Source organism: Quercus robur, chromosome 12 (genome assembly GCF_932294415.1).
Source record: "Quercus robur chromosome 12, dhQueRobu3.1, whole genome shotgun sequence".
In the NCBI taxonomy this organism is placed as follows: Eukaryota; Viridiplantae; Streptophyta; class Magnoliopsida; order Fagales; family Fagaceae; genus Quercus; species Quercus robur.
The window spans coordinates 36,420,748-36,443,139 of record NC_065545.1 but is presented as its reverse complement, the minus strand read 5'-3'; the positions used below and the strand labels follow the sequence as shown (position 1 = coordinate 36,443,139).

At 32.4% G+C, this 22,392-nt stretch overlaps 1 protein-coding gene across 25 annotated transcripts in view; it reads right to left on the bottom strand.

Moving 5' to 3' along the window:
* Nucleotides 1–467: 467 nt before the first annotated feature.
* The window catches only part of LOC126710286 (disease resistance protein RUN1-like), a 56,962-nt gene continuing 35,037 nt past the window's right edge, over nt 468–22,392 (bottom strand). For 4 of the 25 annotated variants that reach the window (XR_007649616.1, XR_007649617.1, XR_007649619.1 and 1 more), the window contains 3 exons: nt 2,239–2,336; nt 2,072–2,149; nt 468–950 (listed from right to left, as the gene is read on the bottom strand). Coding sequence is in view for 17 of the 25 variants with exons in the window: in XM_050410681.1 (XP_050266638.1) it covers nt 10,890–11,300; nt 11,389–11,694; nt 11,810–12,905; nt 13,199–13,686 (2,301 nt within the window). In the remaining 8 variants the exon portion in view is untranslated. Of the gene's footprint in view, nt 951–2,071; nt 2,150–2,238; nt 2,337–2,611; nt 2,789–3,172; nt 4,479–4,523; nt 4,811–5,672; nt 5,789–7,047; nt 7,086–7,211; nt 7,309–8,912; nt 9,602–9,758; nt 11,301–11,388; nt 11,695–11,809; nt 12,906–13,198; nt 13,699–22,392 lie in introns of those variants that run through there. The other 21 variants (XR_007649623.1, XR_007649621.1, XM_050410681.1 and 18 more) reach the window with 20 other exon arrangements.

Sequence of the window (22,392 nt, the reverse complement as noted above, 5' to 3'; positions counted from 1 at the left end):
ATAGTAACTGCAGGTTGTCTTTGTCTAATGGCGAAAATATTACAGAAGTAATTTCCTTTGTAAAAGTTAGGATGAATATCACAGGTTTAGTTTCATTATTTCACAATGAACATGTTTGACCAGCATGTTTTCCAATGTTGGGTGGGCTCATATTCACTTGTGCTGAGAGAGAGAGAGAGAGAGAGAGAGAGAGAGAGAGAGGGACTTATTTTTTTTTTTTAAATATATTTTTCTTTTTGGGGACTTTCCACCAACCTTCAATTTCATCTCCATACATGGTAGATACATATAGATGAAGAAGACAAAATATAGAACATTAGGGAATAAGATATGCCTTGTAAGACAGTAACGTTATCTACTCTCATTTATGAAGAGAACTGAGGTTTGAATTCCTCCCCTGTTGTTATAACTTAATACTTATCAAATTAAAAAATAATAATAATAATAGTACATAAGATATTGCAAAATAAACAGTGAATAACAAAAATTTCCATAAATATATTATGGAGTGCAGATCAAATATTTTATAAGTGTAGCAAATCATGGTGTTAACAACACAATCTACACATTTTGAAGTTTCCCTCAAATAGGAATGATTTTTCAGTCGGGGAAGAAATAATCACACAGGACCACTTCCAATTGGAGCGAATGAATCCCAGCAGTAGTTTGAGAGACTAACATTCGGGAATGGTTGACCAATCTACAGAAAAATTACTTGAAAGAAATCAATACTCAACTAAAGTCTAGACCAGCTCTATAAAACAGGTGTCACCAGCAGCATCACGAACTACGCTGATGTTCCATCCATAAGATGGAAAATCAATCATTGCAATCTCATTAGATGATCCTTTTCTAAATTTTTAACTAGCACTCCAAACTAATTTCCAATCCATTGCTGGTGGGGCTAATCCTGGAATATCCCTCATGTCCTTGTTGTTTCAGTTCACCAGCTGGAAAAAAAAAAAAAAATTCATTTAACCACATGGAAAGAAATGGGCAATGCACTCTTATAAAGCCAGCTGTTTCTCAAGTTAATAATGGCTTTTGACAGTCACATGAGACTTGCAAAACATGGAATGTTCTTGGTGACTTGAGACACCCTCTCCCTATACAAAGGTTTAAGACATGTTGAAATGAATGACATAGAAGCAGTAAAAGGTTCTTAAATGATCTAAAGAGGCCGTGAAGCAAATTTTCTGGACAATGCAGTTATGAAAACAACCAAAAGATTCATCCTCGAACTCAAACTTATATGCAACTTAAGTAGTCAAGTTCCAAAAGAATCTGTAAGCTCCAACTTCTCCTTCCACACCCCCCCCCCCCCTCTCTCTCACTGTAAGTATAACCTGTTTTCAAATAAAAAAGATCACCAATTTTATGATCCAAGTCTGTAGCATCCATCAAACTATTCAAATGATATAGAAAAATTCAAATTATTATTTCCCTCTTATCTATTTGGTGGTAAAGCCATCTATTCAGAAAAGAAAGGGAATTGACCTTCTCCTCAAGATGATATCAAGTTGCAATCAGCGCATTACCAATGGACATGAAAATGTGAAAACTATTAGATTAACTCTTTTACTCACTCATGCACCTGTGTTTGTCTTCTTTTTTTCTTTTTCTTTTTTTAGTGAAGTTATACTGAATTAGATTCTTTTATTTTTTTATTAAGGTAAGCAAAAATTCACTAAGAATCACTACGTTTAACTACAACATTTGGCATTATAAAAGAATCTTCCTGCAACTTTTAAGCAAATAAGGGTTAACCAAACAAGGTCAATCTGAGATCAACTTATTTATAAAAGGTAAACATAAAGCATAAAACAAGATTATGCAATACCATATACAATTATATACATTTAACAACAATAGGCCTGAGAAACTACACAGCCACCAAAAAAAAAAAAAAAAAAAAAAGGCCTAGTATTCATAATTTTGAAGCTACATCTACATAATAAAGGGAAGTCAAGGATTTGGTTCCAATTTGTAATCAGATGGCAAAAGCAAAATCAAGTATTTAGAAAATTAAATATTGTTAATGGCAAAGAAAATGGATGATAAGCTATCTTACCTTTACAATAATGACGGCTATGACTCCAACGGAAATAATAAGGAAGAGTAATGCCATAATACACCTATCAGTTGCAACCTAAAGAAATAAAAGAGGTAAGTAAAACATGTAACAACTAATAGTCAATATATGACAAGAACAGCAGGAAGATACTTTCAGAGATTGACCTGCCTACCAAGTTCCTTCACAAGTTGAGAAGCTTTCTTGATTGAGAAATGGATAGTCCAGCTCATTAACACTTAACAGCCCGACTCATTTGTTCAGCCTAAACATAAATATAATTGATTTCTTTAGTTTCCATGGCAATGAAATTTTTTGAAAGATTAAACGAAACAAGAGAGAAATTGTAGGGGAGAGAGAGAGAGAGTTTCTAATTCAATGTGAAATATTAAACTGCCGTGAAATCCATTTTTCTAGTACGTTTTAGAAATACAAGATACAATTCCACCTATAACCTTCTATAAGGAAATAGAGAAGAATGAAAGGAAATAATGATCACACTTCAAAATAGCCAACGAAAATTATCCCTTTTCAACTCACCAAAACAAATAAAACTAATTCCCTCACAAAATGATCATGAGAGATAATCCAACCTTTTATGACCTCCAATGGCTTGATCAGTCTTGTCCATCATCTGGTTTCCACTATCTATTAGCTGTTGATTTGTCATAGCAGCATGCATATAGCAACTGCCTTAGCATTAAATATACTTCATAACTGAGAAACATTTAACATATAAACTATAAAGTACTTGAAGCAACATATATTGATATGAAATATATCAAACATAGGGCATGATTCCAGATTAAACTTAAAGGTATGCATTGGTTACTTTAGAAGCAGCAATTTACAATTTCTGAACCATAAAAAAGGTAGATGTTAACAAAGATACTTTAGACCCAATACTACTGTGACACTGATTTCCCGATGTCAATGCGAGTGGTTTTTACATATTATCATTTCTATCTTGACTTATCACGTGTGTGTTTGTGCACTCACTGAATTGCATAAAAGAATTCTCAAAAATGAAAAAAGAAAAAAAAAAAAAAAAAACTATAAAATCATCAAAATATCATTAAAGCCATCAATTTGGCTAAGTACCTAGGATTTTAAAGAGTTACTTGCACCAGCAAATAGCAGCCATCCACAGTAACTTCATCTGTAATATGCATTACATCAAACACAACCACTAAAGTAGCTACCCAAACCAACTTCACTGTGAGGCATATGAAGCTGGCATCTTTTCAGCTGATACAGACTATTATAACCATTTCTATTAGACAAAATTCCAGGACAAATCCACAACCAAATAGAAATGTCTTTATCAGGTATCCAAGAATTACGACAAAATGCATGAGCCATAGGTTTGTATGACTATTTAAACCCATAATTAACTCTTATTTTAGCATGAAAGACAGCCAATGGGTGAAAGAGGTGTACACTTCAACGATGCTAGCAAGACATTAAACACCCAAGGTTATAGGCAAATTTTAATTATATCTAGATCTTAACACTGCACAAGTCCTTAAGCATATTATTTACTGAGCTTGACAGGATGTTCGGTATTGGAATTGGAAATAACTTAAATGGGGTGTAGATCCAGAATCCCTGTCCTACATTACAATATATAACATCTATGTATAAGACTCAATGTCTCACAGTGAGTGACAGTGAATCTATAGTTGATACAACAAACATAAGCAAAACGCAATAGCTCACCTTTTAACAAGGCCTATTAAGAGTTAAAACCATATACTGCAAAAATTTAATCTCTACTGAATTACAAGCCTCATGAGTCATGACAGGTTAAGAAATATGACTACCAGTGAGACAGTTGATCTGTCTGCAGGGTAGTTCACATTATGGATGCTGGTTGTGGGGTTGCTAGTTTCTGCATACTATCCCCTGGGATATACAAACACATGTCCTTTGCACAAAAATAAGATATGATGAAAACCCAAAGGAAGTGCTGGTGCGTACAAAATACAGCATATTCAATTGTACAAATTATAACACAATACCGTTCAAAATTTGTAATATTTATTCACTTCTCTTTCTTTGATTACCAAACAGAAAAAATGTTTTGCAAACATCAATACACTTTTTCATTACTTTTCCTTATCTAACTTCAATTACATGTAAGTGTGCAAATCATAGAGCAAAATCAACATCTAAGGAGCCGAGATAGATGCCTTTTGTAAATCAATATGAATCATAGTCCCAAATACCAGTAAGGAAAAAAGAAAACATTATTATATATGTCGGACTGGTGGAGAAAAAGAAAAACAGGAATTACAACAAACCATTAACAGAGAAATAAGAAATCTCAATATGCATTTGTATAGTAGTAGAAGTTTAACAGAAAAAGACATGTTAGTGTATGTCCAGGAAAAAAAAAAAAAAAAAAAAAAACCTAGATTATATAATGGTAGGAAGAAAGATGATAACTCACAGGTAAAAGAAGAGGGAAAAAAAAACCTCCTTGACTGGATTCCTCACAATCTATGTCTCTTTGATGTCCTGCTTGTTTACCAAACAGAACCCTAATGTCTCCACCTCCATGCTCCAGGTAGCTATTGTGCACTCACTACATTGCATACAAAGAATTCTCAAAAATAAAAAATTATAAAATCATCAATATAGCGTACACAAAGATTAAAGCCATCAAATTGGCCAAGTTCTTAGGGTTTTGATTAGTTACTTGCACCAACAGACAGCAGCCATCCAAGGTAACTTCATCTGTAACATGCATTACATGAAACTCAATCACTAAACTAGCTACCCAAACCAAATTCACTGGGATGTATATGAATCTGGCATCTTTTCATTACATACAGAAACTAATATAATATTTTCCATTAGACAAAATTCCTTGACAAATCCACAACCAAATAGACATGCGTTTATCAGGTATCCTTAATCATCCAAGCATTACAACAAAAATGCATGAGCCATTGGGTTATATGAAAATTTAAACCCATAATTAACTCTAATTTTAGCATGAAAGGCTGACAAGAGTAGAAGACACATCAGTGAAAACTAGCACATTGGTGAAAAAGATGTAGCAAGGCATTGTTTATATTCTTTGGTGCCCCCTTCAAAGAGATCGATTCTCTCGTTTTCAAAGAAATGATGCATTTCTGTATCCACAACAAATTGAAAGTAAATCCTAAGAAAAGAATAAGAAGCATTCAAGTAATTATTCAGCGATGCAAAAGATTTGAAAACAAAAGAAATGATATTATGACACACCAGAACTCAATGAGTTTCAGATGAATGTCATACAAAAATACAACTTTTTTTTTATAACTTCCAGATAAATATATGATCATTTCACAATTATCAACATTTTTCAGATTAGGCAACATTGACCAAAAGTTAATCCAAGCATTGGTCCCAACCAATTGGGGACAACTCCATTAATCCTTCTTCTATTTTTTTTTTTTGGTGGCCTTCCTATATAGTTTGAAGTTTTGATGCACATAAGTGTTAAACAGAGAAGGTGATTCAAATTGAATTTACTTGAGGAGCAGGACGGGTAATAAAACGATGCTGTGGTTGACTACAATAAGAGAACAAAAAAAGAAATGCACAACTTCACCATTAAAATTCAGCTGAATCAGGCGTTTGAGGGAAAAGGATTGTCTCTTATATTCTCTATTCCTGTAGCAAATTGCACAAGCCTTTCGAAGCCCAATCCAAATCCCGCATGAGGAACTGGCAAACAAGAGATAAAAGTACACCATTACAACAAAGCATAGAAGTAATTTCATGTTATCACATAACTACCTTTTAAAAAGAAATAATATATATTCTTCTTTAACCATTTTTTAACCCTATAAAATTTAAGTCTGTCAACACAGTAATGAATACGAGCTGTAGCTACAAAATTATCCTCACTCTTCAACTACACTAGTTAGTTGAGATTTCTTATGAAAAGAGCTCAGATTGTCTGACCATGTCATCCAAATTAAAATGTACTTGCTTATTCGGACTAAATCAGGTGTATGTCTGTAGCAAAGTGAGAAACATTATATAAAGCAGCCTACTCACGCTTCGCTTAATTTTCTACTGCAGCCAAAAAAATGCACCCTCTTTCCTTTCTGCTCTCATTCCCAAATAATGAATCTTGTAATCATAGAAAGTCGGCACACGTATCTTTTTTCTCCATCCCACCAAATCAAATCTAACTTCAAGTGCTCTAATCTATTTATCATTTCCTTTTTTTGCTATTTGTACCAATGTTATTTTTGCCTCCCTAACCCTTTTTGCTCCTTCAACATGATCAAATCACTCTTTCTTACCGGTGCAATTATTACATCTTCATTGCACAAGGCCTAGCCATTTTATGCTACTTCTGTCATCTTGTTCACAGTAGGTGCCACCCTCACGTGAAACAGCAAAAATAATGTGTTTTCAACCAATGATTGGTACGTTGTATCATCTAACTGTAACTTTGAGGCTTTTATCAGCTAATGAACTGTGGAGAGGCCAGCAATGTGTATAGATTCCATTATGATTTATGACTATAAAACCAATGTCCCAAATTATGTTTCACATTTGAGAAACCACAAAGTTTATTTAAGACACTTAATGCATTGACACATGATATAAATGTATATATATATATAGTGGATTTAAAAATTACCTTTGTTGTAAAACAATGTAACAAAAAATGTACGTCACCAATTTGAATTGGCTTCTCTTATGCAATTAGATTTATTTGACAGAAGATAATATGGAAAACTGATCATTTTAATGCATAGTTTTCTACGATTTGGCACACAATTTGGGGGACACAAAAAATAGTTCAGGACAAAGGGGGCAACATAAAGCATTAAAAAACTAATAGTAAGAAAAAGAAAAATGCTAAAAATAGAGTTTATGACAAGTCAGATGCATTTCAGGTGGATAAAATTATCTCTGCTGCTTTACGAACTGAAAATAAAGGTAAATTCTGACTGATGTTAACTTACTGCTTTTCAAGAGCAACATACGAATTCAACTCTTTGATCTACATAGAGTATGAACATCATTCAATACATTTGGGATGGAAGATTTAATCAACTGACACAAAACTAAAATTTTGGCAAAAATCTATAATATCTAAGGCTAAATAGAAATAAAGATAACAACACACCATTGACTTTTTTTTTTTATCATTCAGCACCTTGTTAGCATCTGGATCATTTCTAATCTCCAAATCCTTGGCTTGTCTGTCGAATTCTCTAATAAGCCTAAAAAGGCAACAAAAAATTATCTTTCTAACTGGGCAAATAAAAATAAACATAAAAGGAAAAGGAAAACACTTGTTTTATATGGGTAACTAGAACTCACACGCCTGCATAGGATTCAACCCATAAGCTATCCTCCACCTCTTATTTCGGTAGGGAGCAGATGGAATTTGATCCAAGGATCATTTGCATAAGGAAAATCAAAACACACACACAAAACATGAACAGCAAAAGCAGCATTATATAAAACTATTTTCTAATAAGTTTTTGCTAACCAATTAAACCACAAACCCATCAACAATTGAACCTGCGATCCCACCCACCGTCCCATTCTTGTAGGAGATGGAAGTGACATTAAACCCAACAGCCATTGGCTAATACAAGACCTATCTCAGATCACCAACTTTGTTGAGTCACAACTTTCAAGCAACAATTAGTAAAGTATATCCTGTTCTTTGGGCAGAAATAAAACATCCAAGGTTATAGGCAAATTTTAATTATATCTAGATCTTAACACTGCATAAGTCCTTAAGCATATTATTTACTACGGGAATTGGAAATAGCATAAAGGGGGTGTAGATTCAGAATCTATGTCCTATATTACAATAAATAACATCTATGTATAAGACTCAATGCCTCACTGTCAGTGACGGTGAATCTTTAGTTGATATAACAAACAAAAGCAACACGCAATAGTTCACCTTTTAACACGGCCTATTAAGACTTAAAATCATATATTGCAAACATTCAAACTTTACTTAATTACAAGACTCATAAGTCATGACATGTTTTTGTATTTATTACATTGAATTTTGTGTCAGGATCTATGGTTTTTGTTTTTAGTAACATAATTTAAACTTAACTTAATATTGTTGTAAATTCAGGTAGAGAAGAATGACTACCAGTGAGACAGTTGATCTACGTTCTACAGGATAATTCATGTTTTGGGTGTTGGTTGTGGAGTTTCTAGTTTCCGCATACCATCCCCTGGCATATATATATATATATATATATATATATATATAAATGTGTCCTTTGCACCAAAAAAAGGATACGGTGAAAATTCAAAGAAAGTGTTGGTGCATACTAAATTATAACACAATTCTTTTGAAAAATTATAATATTTTGGGATGATATTAGCTTCTCACACGAGAATAGTATAAATATTGAATAGTTACCCATTTATTAACTTCTCATCCTCTGACTACCAAACAGGAAAAAAATAAATTTTTTGCAAACTTCAATTCACTTTTTGATAACGTTTCTTTATCTAACTTCAATTGTACGTAGGTGTGCAAATCATGAGTAAAATCAACATCTGAACCAGGCAAGGTGTCTTTTGTAAATTTCTTTAGCATGAACCACAGACCCAAATGCCGGTAAAGAAAAAAGAAAACATTATTATATACGTCGGACGGTAACAAGAATTACAAAAATAAAAACCGTTACAGAGAGACAAGAAATCTCAATATGCATTTGAATGTAGTAGTAGTTTAACAGAGCATTACACATGCTTAGCCAAAACAAAAAGAAAAAGAAACAGAGCATTACATATGCAGCACACAAAAAAGAAAAGTGATTTATTAGGAAGAAAGTTGATAGCTCACAGGTTAAACAAGTGAAGAAAAGAATTCCCCATCATCCTCATCATGGGCTTCGCTTATTTTGATTGGGATCTTCAAACCCTAGATTCATCACCAACTGAAGAAAGTGTCATCATACTCCATTTCACATCTCAATTGGGATCTTCAATGTCTTGCTTTTATACCACACGAAACCCAATTTTCTCCACCTCCAAGCCCCGGGTCTGTATTTCAAGCTCAACTTGATGGAATCCCTTCTTATCAATAGAGCGGCCAGGAGTTTTCAGAAGGCATAACTCGTTCTTGGACAGACTGTGCAGCCAAAGGTGATGCGACTCAACTTCACCATATTCTGACGTAAACTCAGGCGTAGTATAGCACCTGTATTCATACCCCGATCCACTCACAAATTTCACTCTAATCTTATGGTCCAGGAAGGGGTGGTAGGAGTCGTATTGGGATCTATGATCCAGTTGGAATCTATGATGACGCTCAGGGGGTAAAAAAACAGCGCACAAAACAATTCCCCTCCACTCATCACACCCTGACCCAGACCCAGGCAATTGTATCTTCACTTTTTTTTTTATATTATAACCCTCATCCACACTACAAGTGGCAAGTGAAGTATCACATATGTTCACTTTTCCAAACCATTTCGGAATTTCCCTTCCAGGAATAATACAACATATCTCAAATTGTTGACTACTGTTTCCCTGAAAATATACAAACCATGATCTTGGGGGTAAATAAATAAATAAACAAAACCCAACACACACAGAGAGAGACAGAGATAGATACCTGAAGAATATTAGCGTAATTTCACAAGTAGGTGATATTTAGAAAACACACAGAGATTAGAGAGAGAGATACCTGAAACATGTTACTGAAGTTTTCAAAATTTTCAGCCAATTTGAAGCAGTTGAAACACTGGACAGTGAAAGAAGCAAACAAGCTTTGTCCCCCAAACCGCCGGACGTAATCATTTGTTGGTTCTGGGCGTTCTGGCAATCTCTCCAGTGAGGTACAATTGTCTACGCATAAAAATCTAACTGTTAACGGAATCTGAATATTTGATAATGATCGAAGGCTTTTGCAACCATCCAAATAAAGACTTGTTACTCGAGAGAATTGAGAGATGCTTTCAGGAAGGGAAACAAAATCATTTCCACTTAAATATAAAGTCGTTGTAGAGTAGCGGTCAAGACCGCTAGGAATTGCCGAACGGTAGCGGATACCGCTTGGAATTGCCGAAAGATAGCGGTCAATACTGTTTGGAATTGCCGAAAGGTAGCGGTCAATACCGCTTGGAATTGCCGAAAGGTTGCAGTCGCTGAGATCCATATAGTAACCTCCTGGCATAGATGTCAATGAAGATGATGACAATTGACATCCCTTGAAAGATAAATCATACATGACCGATTTAAGGTGAATGGTGGAGGAAGGTAACTCTTTTATAGCAGTTCCATCCAAATAAAACGTACTTAGGCTTTCCATATTCCCCAGGTTCTCTGGCAAGTTGGTAATTTTCGAGCATCCAGCAAGATTAAGACTAGATACTCTCTTCAAATTACAAATGGTGCTTGGAAGACGCACAAGATTTTTGCAATCTTTTAGGTTTAAATCCACAAGGGTAGCCAAATGTCCAACAGATGATGGCAATACTTCTATTGCTGTTCCTTCAAAAAAAAGTCTCCTCATATGTTTGAAATTCCCGAGGTTCTCTGGCAAGTTAACAAATTTTGGGCATCTAGAAAGACACATTTCCTTTAGTGACTTCAAACAATAAACGGTACTTGGAAGAAGCACAAACTTTTTGCAATCTTCTAGAGCCAATGCTTCAAGGCTAATCAAAAATTCAATTGATGAAGGCAGCTCCTTTATAGCTGTTCCACTCAGATCAAGGTTCTTTAGACTTCCGATATTCCCCAAGTCCTGTGGCAATTTGTCAAATTTTGAGCATCCAAAAAGATTAAGATTGTTAGAGTCAAGCTACAAATGATGTTAGGAAGACACTAAATTTTTGCAATTCTTCAAGATCAAAGTATTAAGGCCAGTCAAACATTCAACTGATGAAGGTAATTCTATAATAGCAGTGCCTTCCAAAAGAAGTTCCTGTAAGTGCGTCATGTTTCCTACAAATTCTGGAATTTTCTTGACTTTGGAACAACCAGTAAGATTAAGAGTCACAAGAGATTTCCATTCAAACTTGTTTGGAAGACTAGTTAGTTCTTGGCACTTCTTTAGATTAAGAAGTTTGAGGTTTTTCAATTTTCCAACGGATGGGCCAAGCGTGCGTAACTTTGAACACCCTTCAAGAACTAATTCCTCAAGCTTTGGAACTCCATTAAAATTGGGGACTTTAATCAAGTTCGAGGAGCCAGCCATATTGAGGGACTTCAACTTGTCAAAATTCTATTAAAAGAAAAGAGAAGGTTTAGAATAATTAACTTTCTAGTGTCTATTTATTGAAATTTAAAAGGATAATTACTAACACTCTTACCTTCATTCCTTCCCAGAGAAATTCAATTTTGCTATGCTGCAAATGAAGTTGAACAAGCTCATTTGGCTGAAAACATGGTAATGATTTTGCAAGATAACCACTCCATTCAAGATATCTTAAAGAATTGGGAAGATGTTTTGGGACATGCTGAGGGAAAACATTACGAACTCTTAGAAATTTAAGATTGGACATCTTCAAAAAGGCATTAGGGTTCCAAAGTGGCCTTTTTTGTTTTTTTGAAAATGTGAAACCTCGCCAACATTCCTCTGCTCCCCTGATATCCATGGCTTTAACTTTTTTTGTTCCCTGATAATAAAAAAGGAATTCATGAAATGAAAAATATAATATTATTATAAGTATTCATATTTCAACTTTGCTGAACAAGAAGATATGATATGAGCTCAAATAAATAACCTCATACCGTATCGTTTCTTAACACACGATCAATGTCCTCATAAAGCCACAATCTACTGCACTCCCCAGGCTCATCACGAGATTTTTGACGAACAATATCCCTACCCATATCTCTTAGTAAATCGTGCATCCCCAACTCATTATTTTCGGAAATTTTCAAGAGAGATTTCTCAATGAGAATCTTTAATCCAATACGGGGAAGGCGGCCAAGATTTTCTAGTATTTCTACCACATGATCTTCCACCTCGTGATTAAACAAGCATGCAATATCTAAGAATATTTCCTGCTCAGATTCTTCAAGTCCTTCAAAACTTATTTTTAGTACTTGATTAACTATTTCATTAGGTTTTTCTTTGAGCCTCTCCAACGTATATTTCCATTCATCCGTACTTCTTCCAAACAAAAAAGATCCCAAAGTGACAAGAGCTAAAGGAACACCGTTAACATATGCTAAAATGCCTTTGGACAGTTCTAAATATTCATCAGGGGCATGTTTGTTTTTAAAAGCTTTTGAAAAAAAAAGACAAAGAGCATCTTCATAATTCAATGCTTTAACTTCACATATTTGGCCTTCTAAATATTGTAACACGTGTTTATCTCTTGTTGTAATGATAATTCTACTGCCCGGACCAAACCATTCACCCTTCCCAGCTAAATTTTGTAACTGGTTTATATCATTTACATCATCAAGAACAAGAAGAATCCTTCTACCACGTAACCTACTCTTGATTATGTGTTCTCCTTCACATTCATTTTTCAAATTCAAATTTGTGTCATTTAATAATTGAGAAATAAGATTTTTTTGTAGTGAAAGTTCACCTTCTTTTTCATATTTTTCCCTAACATTACCAATAAAACAACAAGCTTCAAATTCTTTAGAAAACATCTTATAGGCAACTTTGGCGAGGGTTGTCTTCCCCATCCCCCCCATCGCCCAAATCCCTATAAAGCGAACTTCTTCCTTTAAACAAAAAGCTAAATAAGACACCAATTCCAACATTGGAGATTCTATTCCAACGTAGCCCTCAATAGCATCAGAGAATTCACCACTCAATTTTCGTGATATTAGTCCCACAATGCTTTTGACATCTCGAGAGAGAGGACTGCAATGAAGAGAGAACAAGGTATGAACAAGATATGCTGACCGATTAATAGATCACATGAAAAGATTAAAAATATGGTAGATATTAGGTGTTCGAATCTGCTGACTAAATAAAAATATGTAAATAGATAGGCTATGACAAAAATAAAATGAGATTTGATGATGGTTTATTTATTTCAAAAAATAAAAAAAGATACGTCAATAAAGGTTTAAATGGAGTTACATATATAAAAGTGGGTCAGCTGAATATATATATATATATATATATATATGTATGTTTCAAATAAAAATTACCTATCCTTTACGGGATATCCGGCAATATTGGCCACATGACTCAAAGCAGCTTTCCATGTTTCCACCTTCTCCTTGGATTGTTTTTCATGTTCAACAAGGGCAAAAGTTCCAATTTGTTTCCGCACATCAGATGGATCCACATTGTAAAAAATAGGCAAAACTGTTATTTCCTTTTTTTCCGCGCAGTCAATGATCTCTACAAGTTCATCTAAGCACCAAGTGGAAGATGCATAATTTTTTGAGAGAATGACCACAGCAAATTTGGATTCTTTTATCGCTTTGAGGAGTTCTGGTTTAATTGTTTTTCCTCTCTCAAGATTTCGATCGTCCTTGAAAGTTTTGATGCCCTTCTCTTCTAAAGCATAATATAGAAAGTCCGTAGCAGTATTGCGGGTGTCCTCACCGCTGAAACTCAGGAAAACATCATACGTCCATTTGCTAGTAGAAGAAACAGAAGAACTTGGGAAAGATGACGAACTTGAAGCCATTGAATCAAGGAATAGATCTGCATGGAAAAAAAAAATCAATTAGAACTCAAGAAAAATTGAAAAGAAAATAAATTATGAAAGAAGAAAAACTATTTGATGCAATGGTTTGAATCTCTCCCTTCATCAGATGAGTCAAACATTACCCCTTTTTTTGTTCTTTAAGAGAAAGAGAAACCGCAAATAAAGTCACACAGTTCAGAACTCAGGGGCGAGTGTTGGGTATGTAAGGTAAAGATGGTCTAGATATATTTGTTTATTAGTCTTTTGCTCAGAACTCAGGAAGTCTCACAGTTGGGAACTCAGGGGCAGCTCTCACAGGTTGAAGTTTAGGCGCATCTTCTTCTCGTTAAAACCTTTTATATTATGTTTGGTTGTACTGGCGAGAGGAAGTAGAAAATGGGAAAATTAATGGAAGCTGTGGATTCTACACTTTTTTTTCAAATTCTGTTTCTGTCCGATTTGGAAGAAAAAAAAAATGGTTCACTTTTTATACAAGATTACTCTTGTACCCTCGTAAAAGTATAAAAAAGTTCTGAATATTTTTGTAAAATTACTTTTAATTCTTCCTAATGAATTATTTATTTATAATTTACAAAAAAAAATAATTTTTAAGCATTAGTTCGAATCTACTGAATGATGTGATAAAAGAGAGTTTGAATAGTTAAAAAGTAGCATTCAAATTTTCACGCTATTTGTTTAAACTTTCACAGTTCAAAACGGTGTCACGGTCAAAAAAAAAAAAAAACCGGTGTCAGTCCCTTAAAAAGTGTGTCAATTTGTAAAAAACTAATAAACTCTCGTGGGTAGGGGCAAATCATAAAACAATAGAAAGGAAGATAAAGGGAAATCTATTAAAAAAAAAAAAAAAAAAAAGGAAGAGAAGAAGAAGAGGACGCAGCAGCGGTGGAATGTTTAAGACCATAACCAAAACCCAAGGGACCAAAATCAGGGGCGGCCCAACATAATTTGGGGCGTAAGGTAAAAAATTTATGTGGGATCTTTAATATGTAAATATTAATTAAATAAAATTATTTGTTACTAATTAAATTAAGGTTAATTTGATACATTAAATACATAAATAATACAACCTAGACTAATATTAATTTCATATAGAGAATTGAATATCATAGTTGAATTATAAATATTAATAAAAAGAAATAAAAATATATTGCGATTGAAAAAGATACTTTATTTTGGATATAAAATGATGCATAGTTAAATAAAGTTGTAATCTAATTTTTAATTTTATATTTTGATTTTAAGAGAGAGAGAGATTGATATTATTTGGTGTATGGTTTTGTAGGATATTAGTTTACAAAAATTAAAGTCTCAAACTATTAGGGGAGATTAATCTATAATTGATGATTTAACACATTTGCAACATCTTTTTGAAATATTTTAGGGTTTCAATTGAGTTAAGGTTCTATTGGTCTCGCACTTTGAGAGACTTAATAGAAATAAAAAAGAAAAATGCGCTAATTAAAAGTACTATAAAATGTTCAAAATATAATATGATATTATTTCTCATTGATGAACTTCATCAATTTAACTAATGAATGTTTATATCACATTTTTTGTGATTAATAACATGGCAATTTGTAATAGTAAAATTTGTACATTACTAATAAAAAAAATGTACAACCTTTAAAAAATATGTATAATTTTATAAAAATTTGGATCTTTAACTATGAAAAATGAGGCCTTTTTTCCCAATGAAATATTTGTTTTTTAGTGGGGCTTTAGGCCTAGGCCTAACTTGCCTAGGCCTTGAGCCGGCCCTGACCAAAACCCACGTTATTGTTTAAGAATATCGGTGTTAATAAGGTTTTAATTTTTAGTTGTGGAATGTTGTTTGATGGATGTACGAAATGAGAGAAAAATAATTAAAAAATTTATTATTATGTGAATGTTTTTGAAAAAGAGCTGAAAAAGAAATAAATTTTTATATTAAAATAAACAAAATATTTGCATGAGATATATTTATTGAGTAATACTACAGTAACAAACTATTTTACAATATTTTTACAAAATGTTAATGTGACCAAATTTTTATTGATATTTATCTAGACATACTATTAATATCATTTTTTTCTTTACTAATAATTACTCACTAAATTAACAATTTGTAAAATTTATATTTCTAACATTATTTTTTTTTAATTTGATTTTTATATCCAAGATAGATATTAAGTGAATTAAAAGATTGCTAGATTTCGTAACCAAGGTTCACGCTCCACATGCAAGTGACCCTTGTCACTATCATGAACCCGGCAATACAATTACTTGGAAAAGCGTAATGAAGAGTGTCCCAGACACCATTTCACACAGCTCTTTCCACAAAAGTCACCATGTGTCGTGGTTTTCACTTTCCAGCGAGTCTTCACACAACGTGTCTGTTTGATACGATTATATTTGCAGCTTATTTTATTAATTAATTTATTTTTATTATTATTCATATGTCTTATTATTCTTTATTATTCATAGGTTTTATTGTATTATTTTAGTTAACTTTTACTTTTATCTATAGTATTTTCAACAAAAATTTTCAATTATCTATAGTATTTTCAACAAAAATTTTCAATTACAACAAAATAAATGAATTTCAAACAAACCTAACACAAACTTTTAACTTCAAAGCAATCGGCTGCCGGTGACCACTGAAACACCATGCCAGTAACGAAAGTTTCTTGAAAATTTCCTCTATCTCTCTCTCTAGCATTTTCCTGGATGGATTGATACACGTTGAGGAGAGAAGGAATGGAAATTCTTTTACATACGCGTAAAGATCCTCAAAAGTTGTGCTTGATCCTCCTTTTGCTCTGTAAAGAAAAATTCTAGACACATCCTCTTTTGTGCTGTGATACTGAGATAGGAGCCAAGTGAGGTCCACCACAATACAAATATTCACTAAGGGGCTGTGAGATTATCAATTACTCTCAAGGGAAAAAAAATTAAGGAAATAGATTTGGGAAAAAAGAGAGAAAGAAAAAGGACAGAAAATAGTATTTATGTATGTGCATGAAAGTAAAAATGAAAAGAAAGGAAAGAAAAAGAAGGAAAAAATAATGCTGAAAAATTATTTTATTTTTTATTTTTTGTAAATTATGAATGAATAATTCATTAGGAAGAATTAAAAGTAATTTTACAAAATACTCAGAACTTTTTTATATTTCTACAAAACATACAGTGAGTTTCCACACTAAAACAGCATTTAACTTCAAAGCAATTGGTGCCTTCCGCAAATCACACGCAGCTCTTGACAACTTTGCTCAATTTTCAACACTAATCATATCATCAAACCCAACAAATTCTCAGTCATGAGCACTGAAACAAGATGTAATGGTAGTGAAAGGAAAAAAAAAAACTTTTTCTTGGTAAGAAAAACAAAAACTTTATACCCGGTCAAAAACAATATAAAAACTTAAAAAGAACTTTTATATTTTGTCAAAAAGGTAACGTAAAAGGTACAATGCGAGTTCCACACAGTTTTTAGAGAGTTGCGCGCCATGACCCATTTCTTTTACTTTTGTCATTCTCAGAAAATATTAATAACATGGTTTTTTTTTTTTTTTTTTTATTGTGGTACATTATTTGTGGTAGTTTCCCGTGAGTTTCTACGTTAATTTTTAACTTCAAAGCAATCGGCTTTTGGTGCCCTCCGCTAATCACGCTGACAACTTTGCTCAATTTTGAATTTTTAACTATCGTGAAGGATACTCTCTACATGGAGTTATCAAGAGGGTTTAGTGGGAAACCAACGGGCAAAATTTGGCTTTGAGAGAATAGGTGATTTGATGTTTTCGTACATCTGTCTCTATCTTGGATGTCAGGCTAGTCTGTGTAGCCCTGAATCATCTCAGGACCCCTTTATTTACTCTTGTACTTTTTTTCATTATTATAATATAAATTCTACCCATTCAGTCAAAAAACACTACGCAAATTCCTAGACATGAGCACACAAACACCACGCCAAGGTAAATGAAGCTTTCTTGGAAATTTCCTCTCTCTCTCTCTCTCTCTCTCTCTCTCTCTCTCTCTCTCTCATAGCTGATTATACTGGACGAGAGGAAGTAGAAAACGGAAAAATGGATAAAAGCTGTGGTCGTGTGGGTTCCACACTTTTTTTTTTTCCTGTCCGAATTGAAAGAAAAAAAGAAGTAATGATTAACTTTCATACAAGATTACTCTTATACCCTCGTAGAAGTATGAAAAAGCTCTGAATATTTTGTAAAATTACTTTTAAATTTTAATTTTTCCTAATGAAATATTCATTTCTAATTTACAAAAAACAAAAGAAAATCATTTTTAGCATTATTTTCTTCATCTTTTTCTTTACATTCTTTAAATATAAAAAAAATATAACTTTAAACTTTTCTTTTGTCACCTACACCATATTTGATATGTACTTCATGAACTATAGGAATGCACAATCCGCTTTCTACACTAAAACCCTAAAACATGTGTAACATTTTATCTCTTCCGCCACTTTTTTAATTAAATCTAATGGAATGCAGTACTAAAATATCAATTTACCCTCTCTTGTTTGTTTTGTTTTAAAGGGAGAGAGAAATGAGTTTTTTAATGTTAAACTCTGTTAGTTTTAGCCTAGAACAAACAATAGAGGGTGTGTTATAGAAGTATACATTTATTGGGGGATTAATTACCACAAACTATATAATAAGAGAAAATTTAGAATGCAAAAAAGTAATTTACCTTTTATAAAAATACATGTCTAACTATTTTTACATTCAAATCATAAAGAATATTTTTCCCTTTTCATCTCTTTTTATCCATTTTTTTAATCGTTTTCCATTTCTTTTCCCTTCCTTTAAAAACAGTGTTAATTTTAGAGAGTAATTATAAATTTGACTCCCTCTTCACAATATTTGTATTGCGTTGGAACTAAACCTCCTGGCTCCCATCACAAATTCACAACACAAAATTCTGAGAGCATGTATATGAAATTTTCGGTAAAGTTTAGGATGTGTCTACTAGAATTTTTCTTGAAAGAGAGGGAAAGAAAGAACAAGCACAACTTTGGAGGTTTATGCATATGTAAGAAATTTCCAACCCTTTTTCTCAATGTGTGAGCCTACCCCATATGAAGGACGGAGTAGTCTACACAATAACAGAGCGTTTGAATGTATTTGAAAAAAAAAAATAACCTTAAAAGTTGAGCTTGTTCTTTCTCTCTCTCTCTCTCAGAAGATTTTTTTTTTTTTTTTTTGAGAAACTTTGAAGAAAAATTCTAAACACACCGTGTGTTTGAAATAAGCTAAGCATTTACTTTTAGATTCAGATTTTTTTTTAACGTACTCTATCAAATAGATTTTATGAAATCCAAACAAATTTTTAATGATTTAATAGTCTGAATTTTACCATCAAAATCCTTAGTTTTTATGTACAGTTTTTTAAAACCTCTTATTTTCTTGTTTTTTTTTTTGCTTTTTCAAATTTTTTCAAGGTACACAAGTATACTTTAGCACACTTTCAAAAAAAAAAACTAAATAAGAAGATTAAATTTCACCGAAAATGTACTCTCTCACAATTTTGTGCTGTAAATCTATGATGGGAACAAGTGAGGTTTAGCTCCACACAAAACAAATATTGTGAAGGGGTTAAGAAATTTTCAATTAAAGATGTGTTAGTCAAGAGAATTGAGAGATGCTTTCAGGAAGGGAAGATGATTTCGTTTCCCTTCCTGAAAGCATCTCTCAAGTCTCTTAATAAGTAATGTGAAATTGAAATAAAAAAGTACTGTAAAATTTTACTTTTTATAGCTGGTCCAGAGAGAAAGAGAAATATATATATGTATATAATATAAAATTATGAGTTGTAATTCAATTCCATTGCCATTGCCACAAAATTTTCCTCCTATTTCGGCAATGCTATTGCCACGATTCAATTCCACTTTTTTTTTTTTTTTTTTTGAGAAATGATATGTGCACACAATTTTTACAATATTTTTACAACAAATTTTAAGTGGCAGGTTGTTATTGTTGGATTAAAAAATTAATTTCAGTGTTAAATTCAAATTTGAACTAGTAATAATCAATGATTTGTTGTGAAAATGTTGTAAAAATATTGTAGACGAAACACATGAATTTTTTTTTTAATTCCTCACATGTGATTTCGGCAACCAGTATTTTTTTTTCCTCCCATTTTCGGCACTGGCATTGCCTTGCCACAAATTTTTTTTCCCTATTTCTGCAATGACATTGCCACAATTGATTTCTCGGTCAGCAGGTTTGGGTAGCAGGAATTTGGATGATGCCATTGCCGAAATTCAAAATTTTCACTCTCCCGCCTTTCCTCTTTCTCTCTCATACTTTTGTTGAATTTCGGCAACACCGTTGTCGAAATTTACTATCTTTCCTCAATTCCTTAAATAACTTTGAACAGTGACTATAACGCAAATAAATTCCAGATTTAGCAATATTCAGCCAAAAGACTCAGTCGTGTTTTGTTGGTAACTTTTTAGTAGGAGTTAAAAATATATCTACTTACATATTAAAAAAAATGTATATAAATTTAGTTTTTTTTTTTTTGATATTTAGATTTTTTTTTGGATAAATGTGGGGTGTTTAACTTATTTTTGCATTTAAAAAAATAAATAAAAGTATAGTTTTGAATAAGTGGGTTAGTGGAAGAGTATTCCTATTTTGTAGGGTCTTAGTGCATATTAAAAAAAAGTGTATATATATTTAGTTTAGTTTTTTTTTTTTTAGATTTTTTTTTGGGACAAATGTGAGGTGTTTAACTTATTTTTCTATTTAAAAAAAATAAATGTGTAGCTTTAAATAAGTGCGTTAGTGGAAGAGTATTCCTAATTTGTAGATAATGTCTTAGTGCAAGTTAGACATGTACTTTTATCAAACTATCCTTTAGATAAATTACTTTTTTGCATTCTAAATTATATCTTATTATATACTTTGTGGTAATTAATCCCCTAATCTATATATATATATAAAACCGAAGCCTATGCTGGCACCACAATTTTCCACGTCAGCACAATATTTAAAAAATAAAAATAAAAACATTATAACACCTCAAAACCCTAGCAACCTTACCCCTCTCTCAAGTTAAGAAATATAAAGCCCACGTCAGGACAATATTTAAAAAATAAAAAATAAAAAAAAAACATTATAACACCTTAAAACCCTAGCAATCTTACCTCTCTCTCAAGTTAAGAAATATAAAACCACAATTTCTACAAACTCTCTCTCTCCAAAGGTAAATATCAAATTCAACCCTTTTAATTTCTCTTTATATTTGGCTTCTATAGAGTTATAGTGAGTTATGCTGATTTTGTTTTTTGTGTGTGTGTGTATAGATGGTCATAATACTTCGGTATTCCAATAGAAGTTTGTGTTTTCGTTAATTGAAGGCCTTAGAGAGATAAGTGTTGCAGTTTGGAACAGCAATACAAAAGACGATTTCATTGGCAGCGGAAAGTAATTACTTTGTCTCATATTTTTGTTTTTTGAATTGATTTTGTGTGCTTTTTAGACCCTTTTGGATCAATTTTGTTAATTGGGTGTTTTTTTTTTTGATAGGGTCCAATTGGGGAAGGTTCTTTCAAAAGGTTACGACGACCGCACTTGGTGTCTGTATACTAATAATAGGGGGTAAGTGCTATAAATTACTAACCCTTTTAAGTGTATAATCAGTTTCTAAAATTATCTATAATATTTTGTCCTTCGAAAATTTTATCTCTTTAATTTTAGTATATTGTGTTTCTTAAGCTATAGACTGATTTTCTTTGTTTCTTATTTTCAATAATAAATCATTTTATTGCAATATCGGTAATTGTTTGAGAAATCCAATATGTTCATATCTCTATAGAATAGAGAATAGTAGAAGCCAATTTTATTACAACTACTTAAATTGAGTTGACTTAATTTCGTACAATTACAAAGTATAGCATGAAAGATAATGGAATTAATTGTTGTAATTTTTATTTTCTTTCCATGTTTTGAATTTCCATGTTTTTATTGTTGATAAGAAATTAAGATTCAATTGCACAATATGTGTAAATTCTTCAGAAGGCTACTTTAAATAATAAGTCAATGTGTCTCTTACATTTGGGTATTAGTTAGAATTATTTTCAAATGATTATACCAATAAAAGTGAATGTGTATAAATTTTGTTTAACTATTCCGTGCATCGCACGGGTTAGCGCAGTGCTGGCTCAAGCATATAAGCAACTGATGCAATCGCCTAAGGCCTCAAATGAAAAAAGGCCCCCAAATTTTAACCAATAATTTTTTAAAAATTTTTTTTTTTCTTAGAGAAAACCAACCAATAAATATATGTCTTTAACATATATGAGTATTAATTAAAACCCAAATTTTTATTATTAAAGAATCATCTGGAAAACAAAAACAAAAAATTGTTGGATGTGCTAAACGATTCGTTTTCTCTATGGATAGTGTAAAAATCATTTAATTTCCTACATATATTGAAGCTGAAAAATCACACACTATCTCTCTCTCTACAAAGCAAATTGAAAGCAAAAAGCCCAAAATAAATTCAATCTCAAACCTCAATTTTTTTACTGATTGTTGACAAATTTCTACGCTCTTTCCATTTTAAGAGAAAAAGTGGTTTTCTGAAGTCTTCTTTGGAGTCGGCTTTGGATCTTCAAACCTCCCTTCTTTGTTGAGCCATAGCCTTCAACATCCAGGTTTGGAATTTTAACTCTAA